General features: G+C 32.4%; 1 protein-coding gene across 1 annotated transcript; it reads right to left on the bottom strand.

The window, feature by feature from the left end:
• Positions 1-13,170: 13,170 nt before the first annotated feature.
• Positions 13,171-23,311, bottom strand: LOC124363030 (myotrophin). The gene is made up of 4 exons (XM_046818090.1): positions 23,049-23,311; positions 19,442-19,552; positions 15,125-15,208; positions 13,171-14,077 (listed from the first exon to the last, which is right to left on the bottom strand). Exons 1-4 carry the CDS (start codon positions 23,115-23,117, stop codon positions 13,991-13,993), a joined length of 351 nt encoding a protein of 116 aa, XP_046674046.1. The 5' UTR covers positions 23,118-23,311; the 3' UTR covers positions 13,171-13,990.
• Between the last annotated feature and the right edge of the window lie 1,141 nt (positions 23,312-24,452).

Genomic DNA, 24,452 nt, shown 5'->3' with positions numbered 1-24,452 from the left:
CTGAATTTTTTTACTTTTTATATATCACAGGTATTTAATAAAATATAGTATTTAAAAGACTTTCTTAGCAAAATACAACGCTTTTAAGACATTAAAATTTTTACTTCTCTTCGAAATGAAATCTTTTATTTAGTGGCGGCCTGTTTCCAACCGACTATGTTGGCCATTGTCTATAAACAAGGCTACATACAACACCGAAGAAACTAAAATAACCCCACCAACGTCAATGTTTGCAACATAAATGCCCAATATAGTCGGTTAAATATGGCAACACTAATTAATTTCGTCACGATAGGGGTTGTAAATTTAGTTCTCTTTAAGCACGTAATTTTATTAATAACATTTAATCGATGAGGCTCACCACACGCTGGTGCTTAGGTGACCTATAGCAACACCTGAAATTACCACAAGAAGTAGTGGTATTGAGGGGTAGCGGAAGTGTAGTAGTATACGGGGGTGGGGCGCCCACGATCGCTTGGGTCTAAAACTGTAACAGGGTGAAGTGAGTAGGCGGCCGGATGGCGTGGGCGCCCCCTCCCCCCCACATCCACTCACTACATGCGGGGGCGGCCTCTGTGTTTTCCAAATGAGATTAAAATCTGCAGGGCAGAGCTAATCATGTAAACCTTTGTCATATAAATGTTGTCACGTGGAAAATCCCATAATAAATTCCTATATAAATATCAGTGGGTGGATTGCAGTAATCAATTGGCAATAACCCGAACAATTGCGAGTTTAAATGTATTCTTTCGATACATTTTTAATACAGTAAGTGTATTGACATTTAAAGGTCAATTCGTTATTGTTTGTGTTCTAAACTCATCTCACTGTTTACAGAGCATTACATTTTAACACCTGTGATATCCTAAAGTGGAAAATTCGAATAGTTATATTAATAATTGTGGCTAGATTAGACATACTTACAAAAACAAAATATAAATTTTTACTGTTTAAATGTGTGAAGTCATTAAAAGGCAGTTCAACATAAAGTTATTGTTAATAAAGGGCAATCGTGAATATTCAAAAGGTAAACATATTGTTTACTGTGCTGTGTACAAATAAGTTTCACATCAATTTTTATTAAAGAAAAATCCGTTTTCAAAAAAAATGTTGTTAATTCTTTACTGGTCTTTAAAAAAGAGCTACTACACACAAGTAACTTTTGTAGAAATGGTCTTTTTGTCATTCATTTTAGAAAAATTTTCATAAAACCCAAAAATAAGTGTAAATGGAGGATAAAAATACATAATATTAATATTGTGAATTATTTTGTTTGCACAAACCGGGAGCAACAAACATTAATATTGTCAGTTGGGAGGCATTAACATGTTTGTTGTTCCTGGCTTGTGCAAGCACACTTTTAAAGTGTTCGTGCTGCTTATGCGTTGAGCGAAAAAAGTAGCGTTGGAATTGTAATAAAAATTGTAAAACAGTTGTTATCTCGTAAATGCCTTGTATATATATATATATATATATATATATATACATTTTTTTATTTATTTGACTTCACAAATGTTCAACAAGTGCCATTTTGTACATACTAAATCACAACGCAATTATTTGTTATGGTTTCTTTTTATTTATCACAACATATGTGTAGAGTTTTATATCGGTACCTTTACTAGTTCTAGATATAATATTTTTGTAAAAAACACAAAACGGGGGCTAGCGGCCCATTTCTCGGTCTATGTGGACATACTTCCTAAACACCCAGCATATATAAACATAGGTGAGCAATTCATCATAACGATCTAATAAAGACGATGTCCAGAAGCCAAATAACATATCACCATATTAAAATATTTCCTTCACTGTACTGTATTCGTGGAACATTTATCTTGCCAACACCGTCCATCAAAATCACGGCGGTAAAGACATTAGCACGTGAAATCAGCAAGCACTTGTGCCAACATAACGGCTATTAGCAATATTACTACAGCACACTCAACTCCAATGACACACGAGCCAACCTGCGACCTGCGTACGACCGCGACGTCCGTTCAAAGGTTCAAATATTGGATCGGAGCTTTCACTCTCCTAAGGACTGCCGTCTGATGTAATCGTGATGTTTATATACAGCGATGATATTCAATCCAATTTATGTGTTTTACCAGTTTAATTCCATAAAGGGCTTTATAACAATGTTCGATCGAGCAGTCTAGGTAAAAATCTATTATTGTAAAAAAGTCTGGCATTTAATCTTCATTGTTTGGATGTGTTATTTATGCTGATGCAATAATCTAAGAACTATTTTTGCTTTTATTTTGTTTCAGCATCATTATCTGAGGTCCTAAATTTTTACAGTCTTGCTCGACAACAAAACGCTACTGTATATTTACAGTTCATTTCGTTTTTTTAATATCCAGGCTTTCCCCTTCCCTACTTTCTCTAGAGACTAGTTTAACAATAGACTTTGCAGCAAAGAACATTCCTTCTTTTAATTTGATGAGAATGTATGTTGTTGGTTCCACAGTGATAACAAATATATTTTTACACACATATATTAATACACATAATTTTACTTCAATAAAGATTAATGAACACAAATTGGTTTGAAAATATTAAAAGTAGTTCGGCTTTTCAATCATAATTATATACTGACATACATAACATGAAACAAACTGTTGTTTGTTCCAACATAGTAAGCGTGACAAAAAAGAGCCAAATGCAGTACAAATTAATGGACAAAATGTAATACCTCTATGGCGTAATAGTTTGCAGGCTTGCGTGGTAAGTTAACAACCCGACTTTGATTCCCAGTAGCGCAAATTTGTATTGCTTATATAATTTAAATACACAATTAATGCAATAAGAATTTATAAACAAAAACACTAGCCCTGACATGGTCCAAACCCGAATTTTCACTTCTCAGGCATAATGCTAACCATTTCCTCAAAGCTTTTTTGTCCATCAATTTATTGTATGATATAAAAAAGTCGTGTTTCATTATTAAATTCATTACACATCGGCTCAAACGTTTTTCTACACAATTTCAATCAAAAGTTTAATATTTTTACGCTTTAATTAAAGAATAATCTTAAATTAATCTATAAGTAATCTATTTCAGAGTTAGTAAAAACTATTTGAAAGTGTAATCATTACTTTAACAGTATTCATTATAAAACAACATTATCTGTTAAATATGAGTAGCTTTTAATATAAATAAAATATATTTATAATTATGTGTGAATAAAATATTTTGAAAATAAAAATTACTTTGGCAGGGAATGTTTTTTGACAAGATATTTCTTGAAATGCTCTTTAGTATTTTGCAAGATTTTAATACAGAGACAAATTAAAATAATTACAATTTACAAATTGTAATCTAGCAATGCTATTTTAAGATAGAGCACTTGCAATATTGAATTTAATCATTTAGAAATGTAGAAAAGTTCTCATGATCAATATTGAGAAATATTTGCTTCAGCACTAGTCTTCAAAGTCACAAGTTAAAATGTTTAAGATGGTGAATTTGGTTGTGGTTAGATTATATCTTCAACCACAGTTGAAACCTTGATGGTTCTTTAATGTATTATTATCATCCAACATTGTTTATTATTTATTGTTGTCATTACTACAAGGTAGGAGTACGCCATATCACGTTTCGTGATATACAAGTTGTTCACTAAAAGTGTTCCAATACTTTGGGATTTTGTTCTTTCCCAAAAGCACATAAAAATTAGCAAAAAAGTTCATATGAAGGTATGTCTTAAAACCTTTAGTTTTCTGTCTATCTGTCTTATTATAAAAAATATTATATCTTTTGAATCAGTAAAGATAAACTTATAAAACCTAAGAATCGTATTAACCTTTGATAGATCTTTTTTAAAACAAAATATTAACACAATCCTTTTACCCATTTCAAAATGGCGGACGTTTAAAAGCAATTAACGTCCGCAATTTTAAAACGGTTACGATAAAAACTGGTTCAAAAGATATAATTTATTTTTATAAAAAAACACATACAAATAGATAGACGGAAAACTAAAAGTTTTAGGACGTACCTTCATATGAACTTTTTTGCTCATTTTTATATGTGGAACAAAATTGCAATGTATTAGAACACTTTTACTGAACACCCTGTATATACTTCACCGAGGCTCTGTATAAAATTTCAGTTCTATAGTTCATTTCATTATTGGCAGATAACATGACAGTCATACAGAAAACTATTTGTTAACGTTCAGCTAAATCCCATTGAGTGACATGCACCATCTTCGAACTCAGTGTTGTCAATATAGAAATGAAAGCTTCATGAAAAATTTTAAGTTCATATAGGTCAGTTTGTTTTTGAGATAACATGTAGACAGAGACAGATAAAAATAAATTTTTTCCAGTACTACGAGTGAAAGGCTTCGCTAATGCACATGCTCATTTATAACATTACATTTAGATTTGTTCAAACATCTGTTTTGAAAAAAAGGATTGCCGTTGATTTATAATAAAGGGAATAAAATATATAGTCCTGTGGTTGAGGTAAAGATTTGAAGTTGTGTTAATCAAATACACTACGAGTATTAAAGGCGTAATAATTTGGAATATTGTCCCAAACTTCCCCAGACTATCTTGTTACTTCTTCCAGGAAGTAACAAGATAGTCTTTGATAAATTATTTCCAACAATGAAACGGAAAGTTGTGATGAGGATTAAATAATTAAAATCAACCATTACTTGCCCCAAGTTAAAGCATCATATTTGATGACGTTTAATAATAAAATTTTGGAAAAAGGTATTTTATTTTCTCCAGGTCGATGGAGCCATTTTATGTGATCAATAGTATAAAATCTTCAATGTTTTATTTGTAATTTGGAATTTTGTTGTGTTTTATATGAAATTTAATAAATAATGTTCAATAATTAATTAAATATTCATTAATAGTGAAAGTCCCGTTATATTTATGGAACTTAATGTATATTCAGTGAAGAATTATACATATATTAATTTTTGAAGTATATGGAATAATTATTCTCTAAAATGGAAGGGAAAGGAATGATTAAATTAGAATAAATTAATTGGTAATATTTAATGTTAGTAATTATTAAAATAAATTTCAATACAACTAATGAGACGTTGAAATTAAATACTTTTACCTGTATTCCTGTTATCAGCTGAATCAACAATCAGCTATTTTATTATTAAGACAATTTACTAATGTTTTCTGTAAACATCAACAATCTTGAGTCAACAAAATGTGTAGTCTATTATCAACATGTTTTTCTCCGCTATCCTCTATGATCCTTTTGTTACCGACTGTTAGTACAGTAAAGGAATTGCATATCTTGTATTATAATAAATGAATATCAAAAGTATTTCAGTTCATGTGAAAAATTTTAATTATGTGAAGAAACTGTTTTGAAAAAAAAAACTTGTTGCATAATATATAAATTTTTGGTAATTAAAAGAGTGACTTTTATGAAACCAAGTTTTTATTGTTATTGTATGGTCTTATGCACACAAGAATGATAATTTTATCACAAAATCCAGACATACATGTTACACACATCTTAATATAAAATTCTACTTTCCCTCAGTAATCTACACTTCCCTGCCAGTTGAAGCTACAACCTATATAGCCAAAAACCTATGCAGCTGCCATTTACATCTGAGTAACCTAATTAGTTCTGTTCTGGCTGGTTTATACATACTACACTGGGTAGGCTAGAGTAAAAACCGATGTCACTTAAATCTGGACAAAGCTTATGGATGTCTAGGAGCGGCACACCACTAACCGCAAATGTCAAGATTCTGAGGTGCAAGGGTAAATTGATAGATCTGGTAGTATATTGTAGGAGATGACTTTTGGAAGTGGTAGTGCTCCCTAATTATTAAGGGCTGTTATTAGCCTAGACATAAGGGCAAGCCGCCCCCTGCCTACTTCGACTGGAGAGGCTGGTTCAAAGATTGCTCTCCCTTCTTCCAAGAAGATTTGACTGAAATTGACGCCCTAAATCCTCCCTCATGAATGTATCAAGGACGCGGCCCCTATCCTTAAACTTACCCATCCAGAATATCCTGTCACTCCAGAAGCAGTGCAATTATCCTTTTAAGACTCTGTACAATTTTTAAGCTTCTTGTCCTAAGAAATATAAAAAAATACAAAAATATATTATGTTTGTAATTATAATTTTAAAATATAAATACAACAAATCTTATAGAATGTACAGGAATGGCACATCACTAACCACAAATTTGTATATATTGGATTGATTGATATGTCTAGCTTACAGTAAGGATGATTGTTAGGGGTTAGTGGTGTTCCTTAGTGCTCTAGGTTATTGTAAGCCTATACATGTGAGAGTACCGTCCCCTACCCACTATAACTAAGATAGTGCCCACCATCCCTCCTCATGGTGAATCCATGGGATTTCCCCAATACCCCACCCATACCCATCCTGAATATCTCGTCACTCTGATGATTATGGAGAAGCCCTTATAGAATGAAGATCAGTGAGATTCCCTCTGCTTTTTGTTTTAAGTAAAAAAAGTTCTTAATCCATTTAATGTTTTGTAACTTAAGCATAGTGATCAATCAGTGATGATAGTCAACAGTCAATATGGGTAGGTGTCAATAATTTAATTTGTTGTGTGTGTGTGTGTGTGTGTGTGTGTGTGTGTGTGTGTGTGTGTGTGAATAGTTTTAATATTTTTATTTTGGCAGACAACTTGAGGATACAATTTGGTAAATATGTTGAGAATATAGTGTTATTTGAGTGTGGCTTAATTTTATTGAGAATGGGACTTTTTTAGTACTAACCCTTGTATCAACTCTGCAAAATAAAACAAAACCAAAGTAAGATTTGGCTTTATTTTTTTATTTTAAGAATTTATTGATTATATACAGTTGTAATACATATATTTTTGCACACGAAAAACTGGTTAGTAAATAATAAAGTCATGAAATTTTTAATCACTAAAGTGCTATAAAACGGACGTTATTTTTTTATAACACCTCGAAAAGGGTTTAACCAACACAGCGATAAGCTTGGCTGCAACTATGGTTGATGATGAATAAAGATTGTTCCATTTAAATAACTCTACAACATGATGCTTGCATTGATTTGTTATTTACATCACTCAGTTTCAAGAAACAGTATCATCATTCATTGTAAGTCACATTGGATGCAAAAACGTAGCCAGGAAAAAACTTTTGGAGGGTCCAGACAACTGATATTTTGTTGGGGGAGAGTAAGGCCCCATTTTGTTCCTTAAAGAGTTCTTCTTCTTGACCTGCTTCTTTGTTGAGAACGATCTTTCAGCATTAAATATCTAGTAATACTGAATTATTTAAATAATAATAATCGTTTACTAAAAAAGTGATTTTTTAAAAATTGAAAATTTGGGGATGTCTAGACCCCTTGGATCCCCTTGGTGGCTACGTCCTTGATTGGATGAAATTTCGGTACAGTAGAACCCCTCATATCCGGCCTCGGTTTTACCGCACCTCGGTTTATCCGGCCACTTCCCGGAAGCCAATATCGAAATTTATTTACCACGGCTTGCAGACGCGCAGTTGCACGCACTAGTCTCCCACGACTCGCGTTATTTTGGTGTATCTATTTGTTTACATTTTCCTGTGTTGTCCTCAGTTGTGCTAATAGGTTTAACCTGTAAACAGTTCGTTGATTATTTCCAGTGCGGTTAGTACAGTACAGTACAATTGCTTTGTTTCGTCAAGTGCTGTGTACTGTAGGTTGGTTTATCCGGCCGAATCGTTATCCGGCCATGGGCTCGGTCCCGTGGTGGCCGGATATGAGGGGTTCTACTGTAATATTAAACTGTTTTACAAAAAATTTCAAATAGCAAAAAATACTATGCTAGTAAATAAACTAACTCAATCAGACCAAGGATTAATAAATAGAATAGGATAAAGGTAAATAATAACAAATTCTTATCAATAATAAAAAATATCACGATTTATTCAAACTAGCTTTAAATAATTAACCTGTAGAAATTAGTGAACCTTAAACAATTGATTAATCTCTAGCCATAAATTGGAAATACACCTAATAGTAAAGCCCCTAAAACGTTATATAATTTAACTGTTGCAACATACCAGTACCTTACTCGTACAAAAACACAAAACGCAAGAAAGTTTACAATTCTTTGGTCACTTTACTAATAATTAAGGAAAGATATTTATGTTTTCATTCATTATTTTTCTGCTATTTTAAAGTATTTATTTTTTTGACAAAAAGTGGGTGAGTACAAGATGATCAGGCAATTCTTGCTAATTCAAGCTCTGAAAGTTGGGAATATTTCAAAATTTCTTGTTAGTGGTCAGAGAGTGGTTGATGATGAATGTCACCAGTACAAAATAATGGTTACTATTCTTAAATGCAATGTTACACAACAGTTCATATAATCACAAAATGGACAACATTGGAGCTTCAGCGACGTAATGTATATAATAGCATTTTCAAAGGCATACATAAGATTAAGACATTATAACTGGAGAGAATCATCTTTCCAGTTAAAAAAATAATTTTTTGTTAATGTAAATTAATTATTTGTAGATCTGTAACATTTTTTAATTAATATTTTTGTAATACTTAATACAACCAATATTTAATAAACAATACACTGGCAAAGTTGATTGCAGTAGCCTGCAATGTAAGGTAGGCATTCACCACAATTTAGTTTTATGCAACTTTTTAGGTTCTGAAGCATTCTTGTTTGTTTTCCTTGTTTTTTGTACCCTGACTCATTATTATAACTGTGTTAGAAGAAAAACATCGTAGTGAGTTTGTGCCAACACGGGATTGTCCGAATCGACCGTGCCAAATCGTTTGTGGGTACTATCCAGTTGAAATTGACCACTCTACTGTATCATCACCAGTAACAATCCTTAAGCACTGGATACAACAGTTGAAAACTGCAAACTTGGACTTCTAAATGTCTATGAAACGTTATATAACTATAAAAGTTTTTCAGTACTGCTAAAAGCAACTTTTTCCACAGCAAATTTTGCTAAAGGAGACGTTTACTTTAATAAATTTTCAGAATACTTGAATAAAAGAACGTGTTGGGAAAACCTGTAAAAACCTTGGAGAACCTTTATTTACTCTGTTGCTTACAATATAGACTACAACTTGATCAGCAAGAATTGACTTGAGGCCAACTGAAGTTAAACACTGGCAAGAAAAGAACTTAGGACACAAGCCTGGTTCACTTATGGTAGTTCCCACAGCTGTAGTAGGCCTAGTAGTTATAAGCCTTGCTAATACTGTAGGATTAAGAATCCCATAGCATAACTGTACAATTAGTTTAACAAATGTTAAACACCGTCTAAAGAAATTTACAAGAGAGTAAAGCCTCGTGCGCACTACGACGGAACGGACGGAAACGACAGAACGGACGACTGGAAATTTTAAGATAGGGTGTGCGCATTAGGACGGAACCGCCGCGCCACGCCAGACTCGTCTTGGGTGTTTTAATCAAGTTCTCAGTCTGTGTTAAAACATGTCAAAGATGCTTCAGTGCTTAGATGAAGAATTAATTATTGTTGCTGCATTCGTAATAGAAGAGGAAGAGGCAGAGAGAAGACGAAGAAAATCCAGGTTTTGGGTACATAACATAAACACTAAAAGGTTAGCTTTGGGGGAGTTTCATACGTTATTCCCAGATTTGATAGAAGACGATGAAAAGTTTGTTCATCGTCACCGATTTCTTCCCAACAATTCTCTCTTCTATTGACGTTAAAATATTCAGGATGACGCATGTTGTACAGCTCGGTGCAGTTTTGAACAAGAGAAATTAACTTGGAGACATCCATTTTGGCTCAGAAGATATAGCTGGAATAGAGAAAATTTCCTTCCGTTCCGTCTGAGGTGTGTGCGCTTACAACACCGGACGGGACGGACCCGACGGAGCCGACGCACAGAATTTGTTCAAAAGTTGTTTTCCTCAGATAATCTGACTGACGTCCGACGCGTCTCTTCCGTCCCGTCCGTCCAAGTGCGCGCATCTCCATAACAATCAATACTATTCATATTTGAAAAATTCTGTCGTGTCCTTCCGTTCCGTCGTAGTGCGTGCGAGGCTTAAAGGTTCCAACTCTAAACTGTAGTAATATTTAATGAAGTCTTCAAAATAAAAATGTTTTAATATAGCTACAAGAAGGCAGCTTGAAATTTTCTTCTTTTTTAACTTTTCCTTTGCAACTTCTGGGGTCCGATTACAGCAGTTGCAATACAATCCCAGACACCAGCTGCGAAGCTGTCAGTTCAAGGACAGCTAAAGTTAAATGTTGCAATTTACATTAATAAAATTACTTATACTATGTAAACCAGGCTATTAACAACATTATTTCTTATGTTACGCACATTTTACAGAGCATACACACAGCTATTACTGAGAAATTTAGATATGATCCAAAATGGCGCATAGGTGTTAGATAAAATAAAATGTGATATAGGAGCAGTTCAAACATTTTTACATTCCAGTTACAATTACATTTGAAAGAGCACGTTCTAAACAGTCTTATTTCTACTAAAATGTACCAAAATACATTACAACTCATATTTCTTTCTTTACATCCAAACCTTACTTTTCAAGATTCTAAGTAAAAAATTGGCACTATATCTAGGAAAATGAGATTTCAGATTAGTACAAAACAATATTTTTGTATAAACTTATTTCCATGAATATAACATGTTCTAACAGGAAGCAGTTCTTGTAAATCAATATTGTTTATATTGTTAAGAGTCTATACAGTTTGATTTGTCAAGAAATAACTTTTATGTGAAATCTCTTTGATAACTCAGGGTGTACATTTCATTAACAATCTACTTTTAAGCTACCGCAATACAGTTAACTTGGTACTGTTACAAAAGAACAGTTTTACGTTTTTATAGCAGGCGTAACCACTATAGAGGGGCTAAGAACCAAACAAATTATTTACTTACAGTAGAATTAGGATAGTTATTCATAGAACACTCATTATAGTTACGTAAGAAGAAGGTCGATTGGTAATACAGATGGAAAGATTTGAAAATACAGTCCAATCTAGTTTATCCAATGCTTTTTTCTCTAGAACCACACTCAACTTGGATTCGTATTTCGATAAGGTAAATGCGTTTAGGTGAATAAAAACCTAGAAACACTACACATTCAGAGCCACCTAGTTTAGGAAGAAGTGAACACTGAATGGCCTGATTAAAAAATGCACCATTTAAACTTTTATGCGTAAATAAAAAACTACCTCTGTAAACAAACATGTAGGTTAATATTTTTTTCACTTTTAAGTCAATATATCTGGTTACATTTGCAGTACACAATTGACTTAAGTCCTTGATTATAGATCCTCAGAAGGATCCTTCTGAGGATCTATAATCAAGGCTTTCAAGGCTTGAGTGTAAACTTTTGTTTGAAAAAAAAAAAAACACTATTCTCGTGAATTAACTCGTTAGATATTGAATATCCAACTTTATCTTCAAATGTTTATAGTTAATTGACAGAACACTTGTGGATAATAGATGATGACTGAGTGAAGATGTGATGTTGATGTTGAGTGGAGATGAGACTGAAGTGATTATCTTTTCCCAGAAATTTTAATAGATCTGCACAAAGTGACTCAGACGAAGACCTAGATCTGCCTGTAGTGATTGTCTGTCCAAATTTCACTCATAACACACAACTCTAAGTTTGCATTTTAAAAATATACAGGACTAGTGTTTTGTTGTGCCTTGAATCCCGTCAGGGAAATTTGGCTGTGATTGGAGGTGGTGGTGAGTAGGCATATGTCAGTGACTCAAACTGGGGAGGTAATATTTAAGTGTGATAGGCATTAATACACAAAACAGGACCATGGTTAGGTTTACTCATGACAGCAGGTATCTGGCTAAGGGAGATAAATCTGGTTACATCCAAATGTATAAAATGGCCAGCAGGAATTGTGTCATGTGACAATTAGGGCCGTTACTGTGAGGAATTTAGAATTCCTCTGATTTTATTTAGAATTCTCTCTGTGAAGCACCTATAAAGGCAGATAGCTTCAGTTGCCCAGAGTGAGACTGAAATTTGGCAACAGAAGCTTCTCTTACTTGTGCCCGAAATTGTACAATGACCTTCCCAGACAACTTAATGCATCTTGACATCTACTGCATTTTGAAATAAGATAAAATTTTTGAATTACAACAGCTAAATAAATGTTTGTGAAATTAAATTTAACTAGTTTACTATTTATTATTTTTAAAAATTATGTGATAATTTAGTTTTACTAATTTTATTGATTTATTTAATATTAATTGTGGTTAATTGTTATTACTAATAAGTAAGACCTGAATTGTTCTGAAAATCTGTTTTTGACATTTTTCTTTATTTATGACAAGCAGGATATGATGTGGATGAAGTAGCATGAAGTGGGATGAGGACACTGTTTTATGGGCCAACCAATAGGGAGTAGGTCCTAGCCAGGAAGAGAATTACTCATTCTGCAAGCTTTTTCTGTATGTAAAATACAACACTTCAGTAAAAGCTGAAAAATCCGAGTGCTGTTGTTTTGGAGTATAGGTACATCATCAACACCCAAATATACATCAGTGGCCATCTTTAAATATAAATCGTAGCACCAACATATCAGTGCTTGGAAATCATAAAAGTATCAACAATTTGCAATAATTGTGTTTTTTATTTAGCCTTTTTTTACATGAGCTATCCATATTATAATGACTACATACAGAAACTCAAAATAGTCCTCTTAAGGGTTATTTATGCCTTCTTTTGTGTTCTAGATGTTTCAAATTTGATCTGTCCAGATCAATTCCATTCCAAACCTGAATAAACAAGACTGTGCCAAATGAAGACGGTTTTTCTGTTGTTACAATTTTTTAAATTTTTGAAGCAAAAATAATGGTTAAAATCAACCTACATGCATTTTTTATGACAAATCTTCCTAATAACCATTCTCTTTTAATAAATGAAAAGCTCATTATTACCAATTTAGAACCTAAAATGAGTTCATAAACACATGGAAAATTCTCACTAATTGGATTATGCTATGAATTTATAACAGAATCACTGTTATATTTTAAAGAAATGTTATTTTAATGTAATTTATTAGATAATTAAATATAGACTACTATCAGATTTTTTTATACAGTGAAAGTAGTAGTAATTTTTCATAATTCAAACATAGGAATAATTAATTTGGGAATTTATTTAAAAATATACGTAGCACCCTTACAATTTTATTAATTAAAATTTTCTTATAATAAATGCAGATAACAACTCTAACTACATGTTGTTGATAAAAAAGTTGAGTCACAAAAAAGTAAACACAAATAAAAAATTAATTGACATAAGTTTAACAAATCACACGGATCTTTAAAGAAATTAATTAAATAGTACTACCCTGGATTATCCAGAATCCAAGGTACTACTAAAAGTTAAATCAACTTTACTTTAATTTTAAAATATACCAAATCTACACTTTTCACAAAAAATACTGATGATAGTTCTTAGCAAATTATATGACAAAAAATCTCAACTAATAGTAACTATAGCCAAATTATTACTTTTTTTTAAACATTCCTATTAAAAACATTCACTATATTTTATATTTCACACAAAAATATAAGTTCACAAATCAAAATATAAATAGGAAATACCGTTGACTACGAAAATATATACAATATCTTCTAAAATGCATTATTTTTATGTACAAATAACAAAATACTCAAGCTTTATAGAATGTACGGTTTCTCAAAGGTCGTGGAGATCTGTAAAGCGCAACTGAATTGAAATCCAATCTAGAGTAAATAAATAATATTTAGTAGGCCCTCTCCTAACCTAGTTTCATGTTGACTAATACGTACATATTTTACTCACAGTAAAAAAAAAGCACTCTCAGTACTTCAATATGCTTAAACTTATACTTTTAGAATGCATCATAATGATGATAAGTAAACATTTAAATACAACAATACAAAATACAACAAAAAATAAAATCAATACAGTAGGCTATAAAAATAAATACGTGCAAGAAGTGTGGCCTACTGCAGCAGAGCTCGTATCTCTTCTTTATCTGCAGCGTCAATATAAGTGGTGCCATCAGGTGTTGTGCCTTCCTTGGACGCTCCCTACACAAATGTAAAATCATTTACTATATTAATTTTTAAAATTTAAATTACTTCAGATCATATTCAGGGTGAGGATGGACAGTTAACATCTTGTATTAAACATTTTGCATATATGTACTTACATACAAGAAATTTTGCACATCAAAGAGATTACCTAAGCCCATTAATTTTGTATACTCTATGGAAGTACTCATTTCCACAGAGTAATAGTTTGGAAGGTTGAGATAATAATAATGTTTTACTGTTGTATACAATTTTCATTCACTGACAAAGTCATGAATTGCAGCTTAAGAGCTAAGTCAACTATAAATTTGATAATAGAAAAACATTGTACCTCCTATGCATATAAAATATCTGCACAAAGAATCAACCAAGAAACTACGACAGTTACGAATTAGATAGGAAATTAGAAAACTAAGATTAATTAAGAGATTAAACAAATTTGTTGAAGTAAAACTTAATCCTTTCACCCAGGGTGGACAATATATTGTCCACCAAGTTACTCGCCAAATGTACGGGTGGACAATTTATTTTCCGCAGATTCCATGTTTTGAAATAAAGTATATTGGCTCAAGTAATATATATTTAATTATTACGTTGCTTTGATAAACTTTACAGTTCTCTATTTAGTAAGAGAGTGTAATTCTGCAAATTTTGGTACCAGAAACATTACAATACCCTGAGTAGAAATTGGAAATAATAATTTCTTAACACATATGCAGACACAGGGGACAGCCATGACCACCCATAATGGCTCTCCGAGCTGAGGAGGTCATCTAAGTTCAAAGCCGAGCACAAGCGGTTACTACTATGATTATTACTGTCATATGGATTAATAAGATATATTGTGTCTGCAAAATATTAACGCAAATTGCTATAAATATTCCCACTGCACTGTTTGGTGAACTGGAACACACACATTGAAAGTCATTTTGTCAATACAGTTAGCTTGTTACAGTTCCAATATTAACCACAAGGTAGCAGCACTGTTCAGAATATGGTTGAGGGCTGTAGAATATGATCAATGGTTGTAACACGAGTACTCACTTTGTCCAGAAGTGTTCTGACACAGTAAGTGTGACCTTCCCAAATTGCAGCCAAGAGTGCGCTGATCCCGTGCTTATCTTTTGCCTGCAAAAATTCCACATTATTTCATCATTTTAGAAGAGTTGGTTTTTCTATCAGTAAAGTTTTACATACTACAATCAGTATTTTCAATCACCATTTTCATGTATGAATATTTACTGTAAACTTTTAAATTATGGTTTATCTTAGAGAATGCAAAGTCACATGTAATAATATTCTCATTCATGACCCAATAACTGAAATCTAATGATGTATAACCAAAAATAAACAAAATCTTTAAAGAGACTGTCTGCAACGTTTATCCAATTATTTCTCTAAAGAGAATGTTAAAAAAAGATAAACATAGCTAAGAAAGTCTAAAATATTAATAGCCTCTGTCATAACATTCATCCTCTTTTTTGAAAAGGCACGAAAATAGCTGATGGAGATCAATGTTTTCGGGATACCATTGTTTACTGTCTATTGCTTCCACTATCAGTGACGATCTTCCACCTAGTGCCTTCTTAGCTATGTTTGTATGCAAGTTGTATATGTGCAGGTGGTTTGGACAGCAAACCTTAATAGTGCCTACAGATAGCAAGAAGCTAATATGGCCATGATTTTGATTAAAAGAGCCAAAAGGAATTCTGGCCTAGTAATAGATGGAGGTTGTGAAAAAAAGGAAAAGCTTTATGGCATGGAAGATAGAAGACTTTGTAGAATAGTTGTGAATGAACTGAACCACATGAAGAACATAAAATTTAGAAAGCTGTTTAAGAATTAGTAATGCTGATTAGTGATTCTTGTAAACGCTACAAACAAATCACAAGGACAGGGTTGGTGCAACCTTAGGGCAAAAAGTATGTACATAAGGAGGCAGATATCAGAAAATGATAATAGGATTAGAAGGCTACCAGTATTCTTTCTAAAACTTAAATTTGTCTTGAATACTCTACCTCTGCCATACACTTAACCTCCTTTATTGCAATATAATGTTTTTTCTTCTTTTTGGATCAAGATGGCGGAAGTGCTTGTTATATACTGAGTTCCGGTTACCTCTTAAAATTTCTTGCTGCTTTATGCTATTTACTTGTTACGAGGAAGCTATAACGTGGATTGCATTCCTAGTAATAGGTCAGCTACATGTGTTAAACACATTCCACTGCCACATACTTCACATATAAACACATTATTATTGTTGGTTGAGCATTACTGATTATTGTCTGTTAGTGGTGGATCAAGTAGTTACTGACAATCACTGACCAGTATCTCATATTTAGGACAGGATCAGGCACAATATTTTCATTCAAAAGCTTTTTTTGAAAGTATAAAAAACAATTAAGGTTTTGTGCTATTATTATAGAAAAATTCTATGACAAATAAAATAGTCCGGAAATAAGCCTTTGTCGTGAACATATTACAAGTCTGGGGCTTATAGTCTACAACAAATGACATTGCCAACATGGGACCAACATTTAAATCTAATCTACATCAAAATGACGGACCAGAAACACTTCAGACAAACCCTCAAGAACTGTCTACTGGATCAACCATTTTACTCGCTAAACGAATTCTATGGGAGGAGGACCTAAGACCAACGAGACAACTAGACCAAACCTTTATTTGGTGATGCAGTTACTAAACTTAAAGTTTACTTAAATAAAGATGATTTGACTTTGACTTCAACATAATTTTCAATTTGATCATCATCAAATGACATCACCAACATGGGACTACATAGTATTTAAATTGGAACTTCTTCACATGATGTCCAACAACGTGAGGCTTCACACTACAGTGGAACCTCAATAAGTCGGATTAATAGGGACCGCGGCCGATCCGGGTTAACGAAAATCCGGGTTAGCCGGAGAATTAGGTAAAAATTAATAAAATACAGTATACTTACAGATAAGCTCCATTATAATTGTAAAAACATCAAACATATGCACATTTAATTATTATTAATCCTTACAGTACAATTAAAACTGTTCATTTCCTGGTAAAAAACTCAGTCAGCTTTGGTTGTGCCAATGTCGTCCGCCGCTTGCGTGCTGTGCGATCCCGCAGTCTCTTCAACATGAGCAATTCAGCCGGCGATGTTTCTGCCTGCCGGTAGTGTACAATACAGTACACTACACACACAACACGGGCACAAGCGAGCGGAGCGAGGTAGGAACGGTACTGAGAGGCCAGGCGTGGCGGTAGCGTTGGAGAGGATTTGTGGAAATACGCTTCTGTTATTGTTTCCGAGAATCCGGGACAATGACCGCCACTCGGCCGCCGTGTGCCATGAGTTACACACTCACTGTCATACAGTCCCATCAAATACTGATGCATCATCGAATCACGGATACTTTACAACTCAAAAATATTACGTTTTTATTATTGAAATGTTTGTCTGATTTTTTTATTTTTTAATTGAAAATCGGTCCGGGTTAGCCGGACTTCCGGGTTAACGGGGACCGACTTATCAGGGTTTTACTGTATTTAAATTTACCCCTCACATTCTGAACTTTATCAAACCTCTCTCAGATACTCTGCAAGATTATGATAAAAAGTAGTAAGATCAGCCATTAGATTTCTTGCAACTAACACTCCCATCTGTTACACCCCAAAACAGTAGCAAAATCAACTCCATTCTTGTTAGGTGCTCCTTAAACAATTATTTTTATTTTCTCCACTATCATAAATTTGCAACCCACGGTTTAAAACACTTATTTCCCCCAGTTATGAAGGTAAAATTAGAAAGGTTATGGATTACCACTAAACTACATAATGCATCTCACCTACATGAACTTTTTTCCTCTGAAATTAGGCAGTGGCGTAGCTAAGAGGGAATGGGGAAATAGAAACTCCCCCTCAAAAAACTCTATACAAAATTTAGAAAAAAATATACATTAACAGCAATTCAACTTGTTTAAAATGAAGCGGTTAAATGTTTCTTTCTAATTCAAATGTACTTTGAATTAGGCCTAATTTGTTTCAATTTAGATTTATTCTATACTCCACATTGTAGTGTGTTCTTCAATTAGATTCATCCCCCAAAGTAAGTTCTAGCTACAGAACTGAAATTATGTTGTAAAAGTACATGACATTTAACATTGTTTCAATGGAACTAAAATCAAGATGGCTGCCACTATGGCCAGCTCTTTGAACATTTAGTTCCTTTGAAATTAGGTACCTTAGTGGGTAACATGTTCTTAGGTTACATAATAGTAGGGGAGCCTGGGATGCTAAATTTGCAATTACTAAAGCATCATAGGTACCTATTGGATTGTGAAGATTAGGTCCTAAAACATAAAAAGTTTATGTTTAGTTTGCCATTTTAGTGGGTGAGCGTGTACAAAATTTTCAAAAATGTAAGAAAAAACAGTCACATGGAAATAGTTGAGCATGTCATGAAAAAAAATTCAACCGCACTTGAGTATTTCAAGGTGATGGTTTTTTACAACTTTGTGAATCGCCCATTTCCTTACTCAAATCGTCATATTATAGAAATATACACTGTTCTTCATGTACTTAACTTACCTTGTCTTAATCATGACACGCTCGAGTCTTTTTACCTACAAACGACATTGTAGGTATGTAAGTATGATATTTTAAACTCAAACTCAGATTGACATCATTAACATAAAGGAGTTCTAGAAATAAATTTCAGATTTATAATAATAATTGTATATTTTACTATTTTTAAAAAACAATTTTTTGAGTTTTGGGAGAGAAATTGTTTTGGATTTAAATTTGTTTTAATATTCACTGAACCTTGATGTTTGTTTAATAATCAAGTCCGAAAAATGGCGCAGAGCAGCAAATTGTCAAAGTGCGGTTTGTGTAATAAAAACATTTCTAAAAATAGTAAAGCGCTTTTATGTGCCAGGAATTGCAAGTTTTGGTTCCATATTAGTTGCATTGATATAACTGAGGATGAATATCAGTTATTTGTAGCCCTTAAAGGGAAAGCTCTGTGATATATATATCTGTGATAACTGTCGGCTACCGGCATTTTCTAACCTTACGAGATCGAGTCAGACAGAAGTTATCAATCCAAGTTTAGGATTGTATTTTTTTACTAAATCTAACGGATTGCCCACAACGCACTCCTATATATTAAAGGTTCGTACATGGTAGACGTACATTACAGGGTACAAGGTTTCTCGCCATATGATTTTCTGACGTGCTCGAGTAGCGCGCAAAATCTCCGCTTGGGCTCCCCTACTATAATACATCTTACATTAACACCAGCTTCCTTTGAAATCAAGTACTGGATGACATGCTCTTGTCTTTACTTATTTTACTTACATTAACATCTGCTCCCTTTGAAATTAAATACTGGATGACATGCTCTTGTCCATAATCAGCAGCGTAGTGAAGAGGAGGTCGCCCGTCTATTTCTTTATTCAAATCTATTTCCTGTTAATACATCATTCGTAAGTAAACAAGATTGACAAATCGAATTATTAATTTAACACTGACAATAAAATTGCATACAAATCGACATAAGTTCAACATAAAAATAACAGCATGAAAATAACAAAAATATCACTAATACACATTGGTTTGTTTTATATGGGCTCAGAAAATACAGTCCCTAAATGGAATTGGTCTGATTATAAATAACATGAACTACTTCAATTGGAACTAATAAAAGCAATTATTTTTCTTAACTTAAAGAATATCTTCACAAATCATTCCAAATATATTTTTGTCATTAGGCCATTCCATATCAGATCAACACGGGGTATAAACCTGACCCTCTCACTGTTTGATGAAATTTGGTACGAAAGTCGTAGATTTAAAATTAATAGATTAGGAAAATTGCCAATATTTTTCCAGATACCTCAAACGGTTACAAAGTTACAGCTATGTAAAGTTTTACAAAATCCACACACATTTTGGAAGCACCATTACTTTTTTCTTAAGTGAGCTAGAGAAATTGGAGTGGGGTAATTTTACTCAGTTTTTAATGCTCTTTCTTTTGATATGTAACACGAAATACTTTGTTAACAATGATTTTTGAAAAATCAAATTCTAAATTTTGATTTTCTCTATTCTTGAAAGTTGAAAAAACATGGATGCAAGACATTTCAAAGTGGTAGGCTAATGAGTTCATAGGTTTTAATAATAATATATAATAGACTTGGTGTTTTACAAGTCTCAAATTCTATTCAGAAGAACTTCTTTTCTTTTTTTCCTACATAGAAATTAGGTAACAAATTAATTCTAATGATAATTATGCCGTTTTTATTTTTTTATCATCTCTCGTATCTGTGATGTAAGTTATGGATTTATTTATTTTGTGATATAAGATTTTTTCTACTATTATGTATTAAGTTCTTTAATGTTAACTATTTAGAATTATTTTACTATCATTTGCCATCCAGATGCCTTATTTTCTTTTTTAATATAAAATAACTACACCTGTGTATAATATTTTGTGAAAATATAAGCGATTTTGATTCGATTTGTAGAATTGTAATAATATGTATCTTTACCTAACTTTATTTATTTATGACGGTGATCATTATCAAAATTATTAATTGAGTACTTAAATGAAGGTTGCCCCTAAGACAACAATTTAGTTTTACCAATATTTTTAGTTGAAAATAGATTTCATTATTTAAAAATGCATTTTATTTGCAAATGTGAGGAGACACTCATAAATAATAATCAGAAGAGTCTGTCCCTATGATTCTTCAAGTCAGTGGCAAAAAGAATTTTTGTTTTTTATGGTTGCCACAGTTTAATTTATAGGAAGTGGGAGGAGTTATGAGAACCTCTATTTCAATTGTGCAATATCACCGCAAATATCAGAATAATCAGACAAAAAACAGACTCATAATTAAATGTATTTTGTACTTAAAACAGCGGAGCTATCTCTACAGCGTCTCTAAATTAAAATAAATTTTGATTTTAATATCCCATTACCCAATGCTTCCAAACAATTTTAACCCTTCGACTGTCCTTAGTATTTTCTTTAAACACTAAGCTGTTTTTTCTTAATTTTACAAGCTTACTTTCTAAAATCTGTAAAAAATAGTTTTTTATTGGAAACCTAACTAAATTTGGTATTATTTTGTTCGCAATGAACAGTATAATACAATGACAATAAAAAACTATTTAAAAGGGTTAATATTTTCAATTGAAATTTTCACGGTGAGTTAGGATATTTTAGTTGTTTTTTGCATGTGAATAACGGGGAGGGATGTGCCTAGAAAATAAAGTTAAGTATATATAAATTTCAAATTCCAACATAGTTTTAAGGCCACAAATTTAGTCTAGTTTCAGAAAATACCTATATATACTAGTTTATATAAGTCTTTGGGTAAATAAATTAGTTTTAGCACAAAAACTGAAAGTTGTATAAGAAGAGTAGGGTTTGTGATCAAAAACACATAAATTTGTGAAAATATTTATAAATTGTTACAAATTGTAGACCTAACTAGGCTATATTTGGTATCATTTTATTTACGATAAACTAGGGAACACTATAACAATATTGTGAGTATATATATATATATATATATATATATATGTTGTTATAAAACACTTATAAAAACAAAAAGAATGAGTGAAACTATTTTTTTCTGCAAAGACAAAAAACCAATGCTATGCTCGGCTTTAACTTTCCAATAGTATATGAATCAGGTTGATACTTGATTTTTTTATGTATATTATCAAATGAGATTAAGAAAGCGGGCGGGCCAAATCAACGGATACCCGCTGATTGGCATTTATGGAACAAAAACAATGGATATTCGTTGAATGACAGTTGAAGGGTTAATGAACTCTGTCCAAAATTGACCATGTCATTTAGGCAAAATAAACATGCTCATACATTTCAGACGATTAACTTGTGTTGGTCCTGGCTGTCAAGCAGACCACCTAACGCAACAATTCGTCACGTATATGCTGGGATGGAGTCCACACACTTTTGAATATATTCTACAAGCTGTTCAATCTCTAGATGTTTGATAGTGAGTAGGATGATTTTGAGGCCTAGGCTATCTTAATGTGTTTTTATCTTTATCCTGAGGGAGGAAACATTAAGAAAACTCTCTTCAGCAACCAACAGCGTTTCACATATGACTGATGGTACCTCATAGCATCATAAATATGATTATACCCAAAACATTGTTTTAACATTTTAACTTGGAGGTTAGCTTGGTATCAATTTACAAAATCGTGACCATGGAAAGGTATGTTCTTTTTTTTTTCCTGAAAACTACAATTTTTCCTGAAAACAATAGTGAAGAAAAAATTTGTCGGCAACGAAAATCAAAGGAGTTACAATTTTTTGAAATCCTCTGAAAACTCTGTTTTTGACAGTACCTCTGGCAATTTTACTGAAATGATGACGTTAATCCTGTCAACGATGCCTGCCCGCTGCGCAGTGCTGCGCACTGCTTGCTCTTTTAGAAAAAAAAATTAACTCGAGCTTGCAAAAGTCGAATCCCAGATCACGTGATGCCCCTGATCCTTAACCCTTCAAATGTTGTTCGACAAAATTTTGTCGGTTATTTTCCATCTTTAATGCAATAATGCCCGAAAGGCATCAATATAATACAATGATATACTTTCCCCCCAGTTTATATGCACCTGTGATAATAACACTTGGCTATAAATGCCCAACCCATGAAAAAAAAGTCCATTTTTCATGGTCACGGTATTGTAAATAAATACCGTTAGCTTATCTCACAATGCCTGAAAAATTACAATTTATTGTTGTTCTGATTAAAATCAAAATATGGTAGGCTAGGCAATGATCTCAAGAATTACATAATAGTAAGTATACACCAAAAAGTGGTGAAAATTTAATTCATATTGAAAAGTTGTGCAAAATGTACAGTAAATAAGTTGTAAAGTATCTTCTATGAAAGACATTTTATACGGATATTTTGAAACTAACCTTATTCTCGACATAATCTTTGACGATGTCAAGGTCGCCATTTTTAATACCCCACACTAATTCACTCATTTTAATAATTTTTCCCGGTATATTTCAGGAAATTTACAATGAAAGGTTTTATTTAAAACTAAATTTCAAAACTGTTCTTGGTAATTATTTGTTCCCTAAAACCAATTCTTTCCCGACTCAAGAAGTACGATACAAAATGACAACACAAAATGAAACCGACTTCGCCTCTTCTATTTGAGCTTTTCTGCTATTAATATGTCACCTGATAATATGTACTTTGTCAGGTTTGCCACACACAAACATCTAAGATAATCCTCACGCATAATATTAATACTATAAATACTTTAATCCTACACACGCATAAAACAAAATCATTGCTGGAAGAACCTTTTTAAAAATAAAATTAAAACACAGTACTAGATTATTTTTACTTAATCCATTACAGCTCTACATTATATCAAAATTCCGTATCATTGCTTAGGAGAAAGAACTAGAATTAGATTATCAAAACAAAAAGAGTAAAAGTCCACATGTATGATTAAATAGCAACCAGAAAGACTCCTTGATGCACGATTGATAATCACAATATTACTTACACATGTAACTAAATTACACAGACATATTATTTACATAATGTCACTCTACTAAAATTAGTACTTTTAGTGTATTACTACTCGATCGTCTCATTAATATTGATTATAATTAGTATTGCAACCATACTCTAGGATAGCATGACGTCCAGTCGTCCTAATGTTGTAGAATATCGTTGATAGCTTCCCCTTTCTCCTTTGTCTCTCGTAATTAATGAATGAATTGTCTTTGTCGTGTACCGTCTTATCCTGTCTGTTATCTCTTCAAGTTGGGGTAAACGTAAATCATTGATCTTTCATAACAGAAGTAAAACAACATTGATCTACTATTTCATAATGCACATTACTAACTTCATAATTAAATCTTGCGTGTAAATAATATCTAAACGTGCAATATGCAAATAAATTTAACTTATTTATCGCTAAGCTATACAACAAACATGTTTTTTTTATGTTTATTTTATTCACTTTGTTGTCATTATACATATTCTAAAAATTAAATTATGGGCTTAATATAACTGAAGTAATAAATAAAAATTCTTGAATAAATAACTTGTAATCACAGCACATATTGTTGTTCCATATCTCGTTGTACTTATGTTTGTATCGTTTGACATTGTTAAATTTAATATTCTTTTAAACAGTGATTTTTTTTCTTTTAAACAAATGACTTTTTTCAGCAAAATTTGTATTAATATCTGTTTTTACGTTATTTACTTTTACGAGAATGTAAGGTAAGGCCCAATGTAAGTAAGTAAAGGTTATAATTATAATCAACAGAAAGATTAATTTTCTTCTGCATCTG

Source organism: Homalodisca vitripennis, chromosome 5 (genome assembly GCF_021130785.1).
Source record: "Homalodisca vitripennis isolate AUS2020 chromosome 5, UT_GWSS_2.1, whole genome shotgun sequence".
Taxonomy (NCBI): Eukaryota; Metazoa; Arthropoda; class Insecta; order Hemiptera; family Cicadellidae; genus Homalodisca; species Homalodisca vitripennis.
Note: the sequence above shows the minus strand (reverse complement) of the source record. Positions and strands in the feature narration are given on the sequence as shown.

Coding starts and splice junctions, on each gene's coding strand:
- LOC124363030 (XM_046818090.1), bottom strand. CDS start 23,117: ATGAGTGAATTAGTGTGGGGTATTAAAAATGGCGACCTTGACATCGTC. Junction 19,553..23,048: donor AAGATTATGTCGAGAATAAG/GTTAGTTTCAAA, acceptor ATGTATTAACAG/GAAATAGATTTGAATAAAGA. Junction 15,209..19,441: donor CAAAGGGAGCAGATGTTAAT/GTAAGTAAAATA, acceptor GAATTTTTGCAG/GCAAAAGATAAGCACGGGAT.